The sequence below is a fragment of the Vombatus ursinus genome, unplaced genomic scaffold, assembly GCF_900497805.2.
Source record: "Vombatus ursinus unplaced genomic scaffold, bare-nosed wombat genome assembly UNPS02011334.1, whole genome shotgun sequence".
Lineage (NCBI taxonomy): Eukaryota > Metazoa > Chordata > Mammalia > Diprotodontia > Vombatidae > Vombatus > Vombatus ursinus.
Genome location: NW_020951112.1, coordinates 8,738,111 through 8,750,370, shown reverse-complemented (window position 1 = coordinate 8,750,370; position 12,260 = coordinate 8,738,111). Strand labels below are relative to the sequence as shown.

General features: G+C 41.2%; 1 protein-coding gene across 1 annotated transcript in view; it reads right to left on the bottom strand.

Moving 5' to 3' along the window:
• FGD6 (FYVE, RhoGEF and PH domain containing 6) overlaps positions 1-12,260 on the bottom strand; it is a 162,411-nt gene that overhangs the window by 148,947 nt on the left and 1,204 nt on the right. The window contains exon 2 of the mRNA XM_027855866.1: positions 3,326-5,783. Within this exon, the coding sequence (XP_027711667.1) occupies positions 3,326-5,783 (2,458 nt within the window). The remainder of the gene's footprint in view (positions 1-3,325; positions 5,784-12,260) is intronic.

The window sequence follows — 12,260 nt, the reverse complement described above, 5'->3', positions numbered from 1 at the left end:
CAGACTTTTTCATCATTTCTACTTCAAAATGGAATAATACCTGCAGAGAAACTGCATTAAGTCACAGAACAGTGAAGCCTTGGGAAATACTGTCTCAATAACCAACAACAGGAAAAGATATGACCGTACATCTTAGCTTCTCCTCCAGGGCCTGAACAGCAAGCATTTTGATGTTGGTTAAGCTGAATTAATACTACCCATCCCAGCGGGGAGGAGGGGCAAGGAACAGGGCTTTAGTGGAAAGGATGAGATAGATGTTTGAGCTGCTGGTAACTAAGGCACGTCCATTTCATCACACCAGGCCCAGAGCTGGAATTTCTTAATCTTTTTTGGTGTCATGTCTGGGGAAGCCTTCTCAGAATCATGTTTTTAAATACACAAAGTAAAACATGAGGATTACAATGGAAACCGATCACATTGAAATATGGTTATTAAAATATTTTTAAAAAACAAGTTCATGGGCCCCAGATCAGGAGCCCCTCTACCACTAAGGCAGAGACAGCTGTTATCTCTATCGGTGGAGGGAACATACAGTGGGATCAATCACAGATGCTGGGCTTATCTCCCCCTATTTGGGGTTTGCTACCACATAAACATGGCTGTTTCCCATATAGGGACTCCATTTTGGAGGTAGAGAGCTATCCATTGCTGATGCTTCTTAAGGAAAGCAAACAAACAGAAGGGGCAGTGAATGAGTGACATTGAAAAAAAAAAGTTCATTTACTGAAAAACTCAAACCTCTCAAGGTACTACATTGTTGACCTGGGCCTACCTTAGGCCATGTTCCCCGGTTCTGCCCCGTTTTCAGATTGCCAGTCCGTCTGCCCAGCCCCACCTCATTATTAGCCTGTACTGACCCCCTTTTCTACTCTTGTTTTTGTCCCCTCACTGAGACATTACTGGGGCAGACTGCTCTTGCCCAGACTAGACCAAGAGAATCTTTCTCCCTTATGACCCTCACATCCTGAGGGATAGCTACGATCATCGCCATTTTCAAGATAAGAAACTGTGACACAGACAGGTTAAATGACTTGCCCAAAGTCACTCAACTGGCAGACTGAGTAGCTCCAAATCTTGTGACCTTTCCACTTCACTCCCATTAAAGTTATCCATTAACAGGACTACAAGAGACTGAAAGGGGAAGATTAAAGCCAGCCAGACCCTCACTTATCACCAGCTACTGAAATGGGGGGGAACCCTAATCATTTCTCCAAGGGTTTTTAGAAAATAAAATATGAAATTTTTTGAAGGTAAAAAAAAACATTCTAAGAGCTCCAGACACTACACAGGTGAAATGTTAGCACCCCCGATCCCCCACCCAAAAGAACAGTAATTACAAAGAGGGCCTAGTAATTCTTGTCAAATGAAAAACCAACAGATCTGCCACACAATATGTTAGAGTTAGAAAAAATAATAACAAGATTCATTTGGAAAAACAAAAGGTCCAGAATATCAAGGGAACTAATGAAAAGAAATGCAGGGAAGGTGGCCTCAGACATTTACTAGCTGTGTGACCCTGGGCAAGTTACTTAACCTGTTTGCCTCAGTTTTCTCATCTGTCAAATGTGCGAGAGAAGGAAATGGCAAACCACTCCAGGATCTTTGCCAAGAAAACCTCAGATGGGGTCATGAAGAGTCGGACAGGATTGAATAACAAGAAGGAGCCCATAGGGTTTACTAGTCAATGCCAAAGGCTTTAGGACACAGAAAAGAAACCCTCAGAGAGGTAGCCTAGAGTGGTCCACAGTACCAAACTCAGACAGAAATGTGCAGCACTAAACTGTAAAGATCCCAGCAGGCTACATGGTGATTTAGAAAACTACATGTTAAAATTGTGTTTTATTGAATTTTTTAAATTTTTAAATATTTTGTACACAGTAACAGCCACGGTGTGCAAGGACTAATGTTAATAGACTTAGGCCTTCTCAGCAATGCAAGGATCTAAGACGTTTCCAAAGGTCTCATGATGGAAAACGCTAACCACATCCAAAGAAAGAACTGTGGAGTTTGAATGCAGATCAAAGCATACTATTTGCTTTTTTTTTCTTCTGTTTTGTTTTGTTTCCTCTTTCTGGTGGTTCCTCCTATTGGTTCTAATTCTTCTTTACAACATCACTAATGTGAAAATATGTTTAGTAGGAATGTACATATATATAGCCTATATCAGATTGTACGCTGTCTGGAGGGGTAAGGGGGGAGGGGGAGAAAAATTTAAAAGTCAAAAGCTTATGGAAGTGATTGTTGATAAATCAAAATAAATTAATAAAAAAATAAATTAAAATTTTTTAAAAAATATTTCCCATTTACATTTTAATCTGGTTCAGGCTGTCCCCAGGAGTGGCTCACATTTTGGCTATTTCTGTGTAGTGGACAGAGAGCTGGAATTGGAGCCAAGAACACGTGGGTTCAGATCCCACTTCAGACACTTGAAGAGCCGTGTGGCCCTAAGGAAAACATTTACCTTCTTTGGCGACTGATTTTTCATCAGTAAGATGAGGGGGTTGAACCTGATAGCCTTTGAGAGGGCATTTAGTGGGTCTAAATCTCTGATTCTATAGTCATAAATGGTTTACGCTCTGCTGTGGTGATGCACCCACCAAATCACAAAGCCCCAACTTACTGAATCATGTTGTACATGGAAGGCACCTTGAACTTACAGGGTCCCTCCCCTTGCATCTCTAACACTCACGTTGCATCTCAGACATGAACAACAATAAAGTCAGTTATGACAATGAGAGGTGAGCCATGGGGGAATGGACTTGGAGTCGGGGAAGGCCTGGCAACTCAGTTACAGAGAAGGTGCTGATATGCTTTGATAGGGGGAATTTCTTCACTATGAAATTACAGTTCCTGTCCTCTGTCCTCTCCCCAAACAAAAGCCTAAAATCCTAAACTCTCACAAATGCCATGTTGTTTTAACACACAAGCTTTGGAGTCAAGAAGACCTGAGTTCAGATATTGCCTCTGAACACATTACTAACTGTGTGACCCCGGGCAAGTCACTTAACCTCGTTTATCTCAGTTTCCAAATGGAGATAACAGCATTTACCTCACAGAAGTGTTGGGAGGATCTAATGAGATAATATTTGTAAAAGCACTTAGTAGGTGCTATATAAATGCTTATTCCCTTCCCCCTTCCTACTTACATGCAATTGCAAAAATCATTTTATCCACCTTTGTAACAGCTCACCAAACAACAAATATAAATAGGATAATACACTGTCCCTGGACCATTTATATCCAAGATCGATTTAGCACAAAGACAAAACAAAATGACCAGGACAATAATAATAACAGTTAAATTGAACGTCAATTTTTTTTTTACCTGGAATGCAGAGGTCCCAGTGCTTCCTGGAGCTGGCTACTGGAGGTTACATATGGATCTTCCATCTCATATACATTTGCATCACTGTCTTGCACGGTGTTCGGATTTTGCCACTCAGAATCTGGAGTCCTACGTGTAGCCAAGGTAAATGGCAAATTTTCGTATTCTGGGGTTTCCTCGTAGCGACATATGTTTTCATACTCTGGGGCACTGTTACTTACTCCAGAATTAAAAGGAGTTGATGGTGTTTCCCTGGAGAGCATCTGGTCATCCAAAGATTCAGCCTTGGGACCATTAGGAAAGTCTACCTGACTCTGATACATCCTCCTCTTCTTGTGGGAGGCTGGGCTGTGTGTTTCTGCAGAATATGCCTTAACTGGTTTACCCCTCTTTTCATCTACCTGCTGACTGTTATCAATTCCCCTGCTTTCCCTACTGGAAGGACGACCGGGAGCCGTCTCTCCAACCTGGCTACCCTTTGACAAAAACCTCTGAAAGTCACTCTTCATAAAACAGATGGACAATTTCATGTTAAGCAACTTCTTCAAGGAATTTTTCTTCTGAGGGTCTTTACAAGGTTTATTGCATCTGTCCATGTCCACAGCTGACAATGACTTGGCTCTAGGTTTGGTGAGAGAAGGGAAGGACTCACCGTTGGAAGACAAGTTGGCAGACTTAAAAGATTCTGGATTCCCTGGAAAGGGCAGAATAGGATGAGGTAATTTCCATACTGGCTTTTCTGAAGTTTTGATAAGTTTTGGCATGTCAAATGAAGAAGACATACCATGCTCTTTGCCGGCCAAATGCCTAAGACAAGATTTGTCCAGTATCCCCTCTGAGCTCCTCTCTTCATCACAAGGGTAGGAACTATTTTCTAAGAGTTCCTCAGAGGCGGCTTTTTTAAGACGTCCAGCAGCTGGCAAGCTGTGCCTTTGAGGTTTTTTGGGGGCAATTTTTATGGGATTTTCATCACTGATAGTAGCCTCTTTGTCAGTTTTAAAAAGAGAGCCATGCAAGGAATTGGGGGCAGGCAAATGTTGGTTGTAAGTCAGCTTCAATTGTGTCGGCAAACTCATCGACTGCATATTGCATTTTATAAAACTGGCCCTTCTGTCCTCGTGGGATGACACGTTAGCATCAGCTACTGTGTTACCTTCTGGATGGAAGCTAAAATCTGCAGGTGGACAATCTTCGACTCTTTCGACCGTGTGAGAAGTTTGGGGAGACACAGCGTTCTGGCAAATGGCTACAACTTGGCTTTCAGGAGCTATTAGATTTGTGCATTTTCTGTTCCCAGAGTCTGAAGTCAATTCACTCTTGCTTCCTCGTTCTTCTTTTTCATCAGGTTCGTGGTCACACAAAACGCCGGTCCCCAGAAGAGTGATTGTATTTAATTTTTTGACATGGTGTTCAACAGGAGGAGAAGAGTCCATCTGTGAATCACCTAGCTCTTCGTGGCTTTCACTCGGAGCATCTATATACGCTTGCCGCATCAGACGAGCAGCCCGGAGCATTCTGGGCTTCGGGGTCGGAAGACTTTTGCTACATGGTGCTGAGGGCTTTCCTGAGGGACTGTCGTCCTCAGCTTCTGATTGCTGACTCTCTCCTTCTCGAAACTGAACACCGCTCTCACCATCATTTTCCCCGGCTTCCTGGTCAGATGAGCAAACACCGTTAATGCTGATTTCTGGACAATCCTGACTGGTCTCAAGGATCTGGATACCATCCCCAGGAAACTTTACGTGGTAGTTATGGTTCTGTGGGACTTCATCAAAACCAGAGAGAGATTGTGATAAAGCTGCAATATCGACATTGAAGTCCCCATTGGCATCACGGCTCCCGTCCATTTCCAGACTGTTGGTAGGTCCGTGCTTTAAAGGGGAAGCTGCAGGGGAGGACCCAGTGGGTGTAAAAAAAGCATCTTTCAGTTTGTCTTCCTGAAGGCTAGCTTTTAAACCTGCTCGGTTCCTATTTTCCACTTTTTCGCTATGAGCATCACACTTTTTCTGAGCTTTCGGAACTGACAGGGGGTCCCCAATGTTGATGTTTTCTAAGTTTTCAAGTGTTTCGAGATGCTCTAAAACAATGTGTTTAACACACGAATTGTCTCCACTCCCACAGTTATGGATACATTCAGTATTTGATGGACACACTGGTAGGATATAAGGAGATCTCTTGTCATCTCCATTCCGACATGTAAGCTTGTCCGAGTGTTCTAATGATTCCTGCTTATGTTCCTCCAGGACAACAATGCTTTTCCTGGATGGGGACAGCCTGCTGTCAGGAACCGGTGAGCCCTTTGGGACTTTTGGCTTGGGGGCAATGGCGGGTTTTGAGGTCTTTGTTGAAAGGAGGACATTAGAAACCACAACATCCGGTTTGGGTGCAATGGGAGGCGGTGCAGGTTTATTTCCTACCAAAAACTTGGGCTTGGGAGCCAGGGGTGGCTTCTTAGTTTCTAGAAATAAAGAAAGAAAGAAAGAAAGAAAATTTTAATAAAAACAATAGCTCACAATTTTCACAGTGCTTTCAAGGTTCACAGAGCACTTTACAGACATTAATTCTCATGTGTCCCCACAACTCTGCTACAATTCCCATTTTACAGATGAAGAAACTAAGGCTGAGAGAGGGGAAGTCAGTAGGTTGGTCAAAAAACATTTATTAAGCACCTACTACGTGCCAGGCACTATGCTAAGCACCAGGGATACAAAGAGAGGCAAAAGATAGTCTCTACCATCAAGGAGCTCACAATCTAACAGGAAAGGCAATATGCAAACAACTTGGCACAAACAAGCTATATATGGAGTAAAGAAGAAATAATCAACAGAAGGGAAGCACTAGAATTAAGCTGGCCAGTGTAAACTCTGCTCTTCCTGACTCCAAGTACAGCACTTTATCGATGGCACCATTTTGCTGCCTCTTCTGAGGCAGATAAACAGATCCAGCATCCTTCCTTCCAGGACGTCAGGATCACAGATCTAGAGATATAACCTTAGAGGTGATTCAGTCCAATCCACTCATTTTATCCATACAGATCAAGTGACCGGTACAAGGTCACAGAGTTAGAAAGTATATGACCAGTAGGTGGCAGGGTGGATAGATCATGGGGCCTGGAGTCAGGAAGACCTGAGTTCAACGTCGGCCTCAGACACTTGACACTTACTAGCTATGTGACCCTGGGCAAGTCATTTAACCCCATTGCCTAGCCAAAAAAAAAAAAAAGTCCATGACTGCTACCTGTTGTTTTTTTTTTTTTAACATTTATTTATTTATTTTTGGGTGAGGCAATTGGGGTTAAGTGACTTGCCCAGAGTCACACAGCTAGTGAGTATCATGTATCTGAAGTCAAATTTGAACTCAGGTCCTCTTGACTCCAGAGCTGGTTCTCTATCCACTGCGCCACCTGGCTGCCCCTACTGCTACCTGTTAAAAATAACATTTCCAGCCTGTTCCAGAGACCTTTACTTGGTGATTTCCTTTTTGAGAAAAGAAATATTAGTTATTATACTCTGTAAGTAGTGAATGTTGAGTTGAAAGTGAAAAAAAATGAATGTTCAAACACCGCATTTGACAATTATTAACCATTTGACCCCCCGCAAGTATTCCCACGTATCTCCCGTTGAACTTGGAGACCAAACAATAGACATGTTAGTCAAGAGATTTCTCACATCAGGGGTTCCCCATTACATTCAGCAAATCTAAGATCAAAGGCTGCTTGGCCGTAGGATTTAGTGGAAGGGGAAAAGGGACAAGTGTTTATGAAGTGTCTAATGTGTGTCTAAGTACTTTACAAATATTATCTCACTTAATCCTTACAACAATTCTATGTTGCTCAGTGTTTTTCAGTCATGTCCAACTCTTCTTGACCCCATTTGGGGTTTTCTTGGCAGAGATACTGAAGTGGTTTGCCATTTCCTTCTCTAGCTTATTTTACAGATGAGGAAACTGAGGTAAACAGAGTTAAGTGACTTGTCTAGGGTCACACAGCTAGCAAGTATCTAAGACTGGATTTGAACTCAGGTCTACCTGAGTCCAGGTTCAGCACTCTATCCACTGTGCCACCTATCTGCCCCAACAACCCTATGAGGTAGGTGCTATTATGACTCCTATTTTACACTTGAGGAAACTGAGGCAGGCAGATGTTAGGTGACTTGCCCAGGGTCTCACAGTTCGTAAATGTCCTACGCCATATTTAAATTCAGTTCTTCCAGACTCCAGGCCAGAGCTCTTATCTACTGCACTTAGCTATTTAAAGAAACAAGAAGAGGAAGAGTATGTCCTTTTCTTTGTCACATCAACCAAGAATCCACGTGCTTAAGAAAAGTAGCCAAATACTAGATGATATATCACTCAATCTAGTTGCTTTACCAAATGAAAGGGAAGCAATTAAATATTTGTAAAATAATTTCATAAGAGCTTCCAAAGTCAGCTTTGAAAATGTATATAATATAAAATAAATATGTAAATATAATTGTACAAATATTAAATAAATACACAATTAAAATAATAACATGAATATGTATGTACACGTGTGTGGTATATGTACATGTACATATATGTATCCATACTCGTACATGTGTATATGTGTGTATAAATACATGCATACATGTATGTACATATACACACTGGTATATATGCACCCGTGTGTTGCATGTGGACACGTGTGTATGCATATATTGCGCACACATGTATATCGAAACACGTCTATCTAAACGCACATGTGCATGCGTGCGCATATGCACGTGTATGCACGTGTGTGACCGTGTACATGTGCATATGTGCGTGTATGAATTCATGTCTGTATGTGCATGTATACACGTGTGCGCACGTGTGTGCATATGCATGTGTATATGCTCGTGTATACATGCACATGTGTATGTGTGCGTGCATGTGTGCATGTGTATGCGTATTTATTGTATATATGGATATATAAAGTATTACTGATATTCATCATATAAAGTCAGGAAAGCTAGGGGAGGCAATGGGTAAAGCTGAAAAACCATTTGCCTGGAGTCAAAGCCCCTGGAATCAAAACCTACCTGTGATGCTTACTTCCTATTCGACTCTGACTTGGCTTCAGTTTCCTCAGCTCTAAAAGCAGGGGATTAGACCAGATGGCCTGTAAGATCTTTCTGGCTCTCAAGCTAAGAATCAAATCTTTTCCAAATCAACTCAGGGGATTCTTTTGTCAAGATACTTTCAGCCATGGACCGAAAGCCTTAGGTCCCTTTCCCCCTCCTACTCACCCCTTGTCAAAGATAAAGGAAATCTGAAAGACAAAGTCATGTTCAATTCAATTCAACAAACAAATATTAAAAGCTAAGGACATACACTGTGCCAGGTAGCAGGAATGTAAAAATAAATATGATCCCAGCCTAGAGCTCCTGGTTTAAGAGGACGAGAGGGAAGGAGGGACGGGTCCATAAAGAACAAGGAGGTTAGAGGAACGATGAGACAGTGCAAAGGGCTAGGACAAACCGGAAGACAAAGAAAACACTTCACCGAGGGCTTCATGGAGCAGGTGGCCCCTGACTTGGATCTTTAAAAGAATAGGGAGAAAAGTTAAGTGATAAGGCACCAAGAATATAATGGGGGGGGACCCCTTAGGGAGCTTCAAATCTATCCAAAGACACAATATGGACATACGTAAATTTAAATAAAACATATATAAAAATAAATACGCTGAAATGATACAGAACAGATGATAAATGCCTGACAGGAGCGGAAGGCACTAGCACTTAGGGAGATTAGGAAAGGTATCACGTAGAAAGATGTCTTGAAGGAAACACGGCGTCCTAAGAGGATGTGTCTCATTCATTCATTCAACAAGTATCTATCCAGGACAGATGATGAGCCAGGTACTGTTACAGGAAGGGGGAGGGGATGGCCAGCACAAAGATAAAGAGAGGGAAGGCAGAGCACCACATGAGAAGCAACAGGAAGGCCAGTCTGGCTGGACCACAGAGTGCAATGAGTTTGGAAAAGTAGATCAGTCCCAACTGTTTAAGGCACCCAATTTCACAAGCATTGAACTAAGTGCCTCCTAGGACAAAGCATCAATCTGGTCAAGGAGGAGAGCGTGAATGAAGACTCTGATCAGTCAGTGAGACGGCATAAATGCAGAGGACACAAAGTTTCAGTGGCACACAGAGTTTGTGAAAGGGAATCACATGAAAGAAAGCTGGAAAGATAAATTGGAGATAGAATGAATCCCAGGGCCAGGAGAATTTATACTAAGGCTTCTGGCCAAAGGAGTAATCCAATCCAAAAGGTACAAAGGATGAAACTCCTTCGTGTTCATTTTGCATATATTCAACAATGTATTTCTTTATACTAAACATATATGGTTCATGTATACACACATATGTATGTATATTCATTTATGTATACATGTTGTGTCCACCATTAAAATGTAAGCTCTACAGGGGCAGGGCAGTGATGTTTTCATTTTATATTTGTATTATAGAAGAGACAGATTAGAGGGAGGCCCAAATATGTGTTCATAGGGGGCAGCTAAGTGGTGCCATAGTGGATAGAGCACCAGGCCTGGTGTCAGGAAGACCTGAGTTGAAATCTGGCCTCACTTACTAGCTATGTGACTCTGGGCAAGTCACTTAACCCTGTTTGTCTCAGTTTCCTATTCTATAAAAATGAGCTAGAGAACAAAATGGCAAACCACTCTAGTATCTCTGCCAAAAAAAACCCACACGGGGTCATGGAGAGTTAGACATGACTGAAAACAACTAAACCACAAAAATGACACCTTGGTAAGGGTGAATGGAGGTGAAACAAATTGCATCTCTAAAGTAGAATATTTTGAAAAGTTGGCAGGGAATATTACCTTTAATAGCACTGGGTTATCGCTTCATAATTTAAAAATAGGCTTTTTTTTTTTTATAACCATGCTAGACTCCAATAGTAACTGGGTTAGCAGAATTTCCAGGGCTTTCCTCCCCAGTGCTTAAACCCAGAGAGTCACGGGGAGGGAGTCTTTGAATTCCCAACCCTGAGCAATATCGCTCAAAGGACAACATCAACAGTATGGTGTGCATGCTCTCAAGTCCAAAACACATGAAATAACTGTTCATCAGTGTCTGGACGCCAGCCAGACCCGGGGACCTCAAATTCTGGATTCAGTTCTATGGCATCTTCTGAAAGAGATGCTACAAACCTTTTATTTATACAGCTGCTCAACAAGCTAAGAACACCAGAAATATATAAGTAAATAGTACAAACTGACTAGTCAGCATCTGGACAGAGTGGCTCTGCAGGTGGCCGGGTGGGCTTCTACACATTGGTAATGTTAGTGACTCGGTGTCCAACTGTTTCGTGATTTTAGTTAGACAGAAGGATGACTTGCCAATGTTTCTGGCCTACAACCACACAGTTAATAAAGCTCTGAGGCAGAGATCTAAGCAATCCATCAACAAGTATGTAATAAGCCCCAACTATATATACCTTGATGAGTGAGACAGTGTCTCCTTGTGAGCTCCCTTACTATTGCTTTGAACCCAGGTGCTCCTAGCAAACAGTAATGAATAAATAAATAAATAAATAAATACATGCAGAAAACAATAAAACAGAATTGCTCCCATGTACAGTATCACGGATGATCTTTTGCTTTTAATACATTGCATTTTTTTAAAATGCATCACTAAACATTATTCTAAATCCAGGTCAAAAAGTCTCTCAGCCCATTGGTAAACACATCACAACTACCTACCATAGTACTGGGCTTCTGTGTATTTTTCTTACCAAAATAAAACAATCCCCTTTCCTAACAATACTTATAAACAGATCTAGGTGAACCACTCATTTGTCCATATGGGAAATACCTTTTTAAAAGTTTTAACTAATTTTGTTGCTACTCTAAAATACACCACAAAGCAGCTGATCAACACAATATATCAACCATTCTATAGAAATGACTGGGGGCAGGGGGAGGAATGACTAGTCCTCTTCCATGTTCCTCCTTCCAGCACAATGAAGGAAGCCTCCTGACCCAACAGATGGGCTGAACAAAAAGAAATCTCAAAGCTTCTCTGTATCACCATACAAAACAACTGAGTAATAACTAAGTTAAACACAGGAAGCCTTCCTGTTTTCAACACCACAAAAATGCTTGTGGATTTTCTGTTTATGAAGCTGATAACATTAAAACATACACAAACACACAAAAAACCAGTAATCTTTCAGTGGGATTCAACCAAACAACTATTAACGAGAATGTCATATAAAATGAGCTTTTATATCTTTAAGGTTTAAATTCCGTGTCTGCTGTGTATTTGATGTTGCCTTGCCTAAATGAAAATGTAAAAACGTTAATATTTTACAATTTGGCATGACTGAAAAAGGACCAAAAAGGGTTGGACATCTCTTGATTCCCAATCATTATGGTTTTAAATTATTTTTACTGGTGCAGTAATTTTTTAATGACCTAAGGTTTAATGACAACCTAGATGATGGAAAAAGCTAAGTCCTCAATAAGGCAAGAGTCAGTAAGAGGATATCTACATACATTCTATGGCCCCAATAGCTATTTTATAAAGTATCAAAGAGGAAATGTCTGAGATACACAGGAATAACCGACACACTCAACAATGTTAAAACTCGACTTTTCATGCAAGCTAATTAAAAAAGAAAGCTCCTGTCTAAACTCAGATTTCTTCTAGACAATCTGATTATATCTGGCAGTGCTAAATTCAAAAGTGTCTCTACTTCTGAGATAACACACATCAGGAAAATCAACAGGATTGTGTGATGGTTTCAAATTTCGCGATTTTAAACAAAAGCCTAGAAGATCTGAGAAACTTTTCACCTGATTCTTGAGGGTTGACTTTAGAAATGAAGACTTTGAAAATCTTTGCATAGAGTAAGGGGCTGCAGAGATGTCTGCTGAATTGAAGGCACTTGGAAAATGCTCTTTTATCGCTAA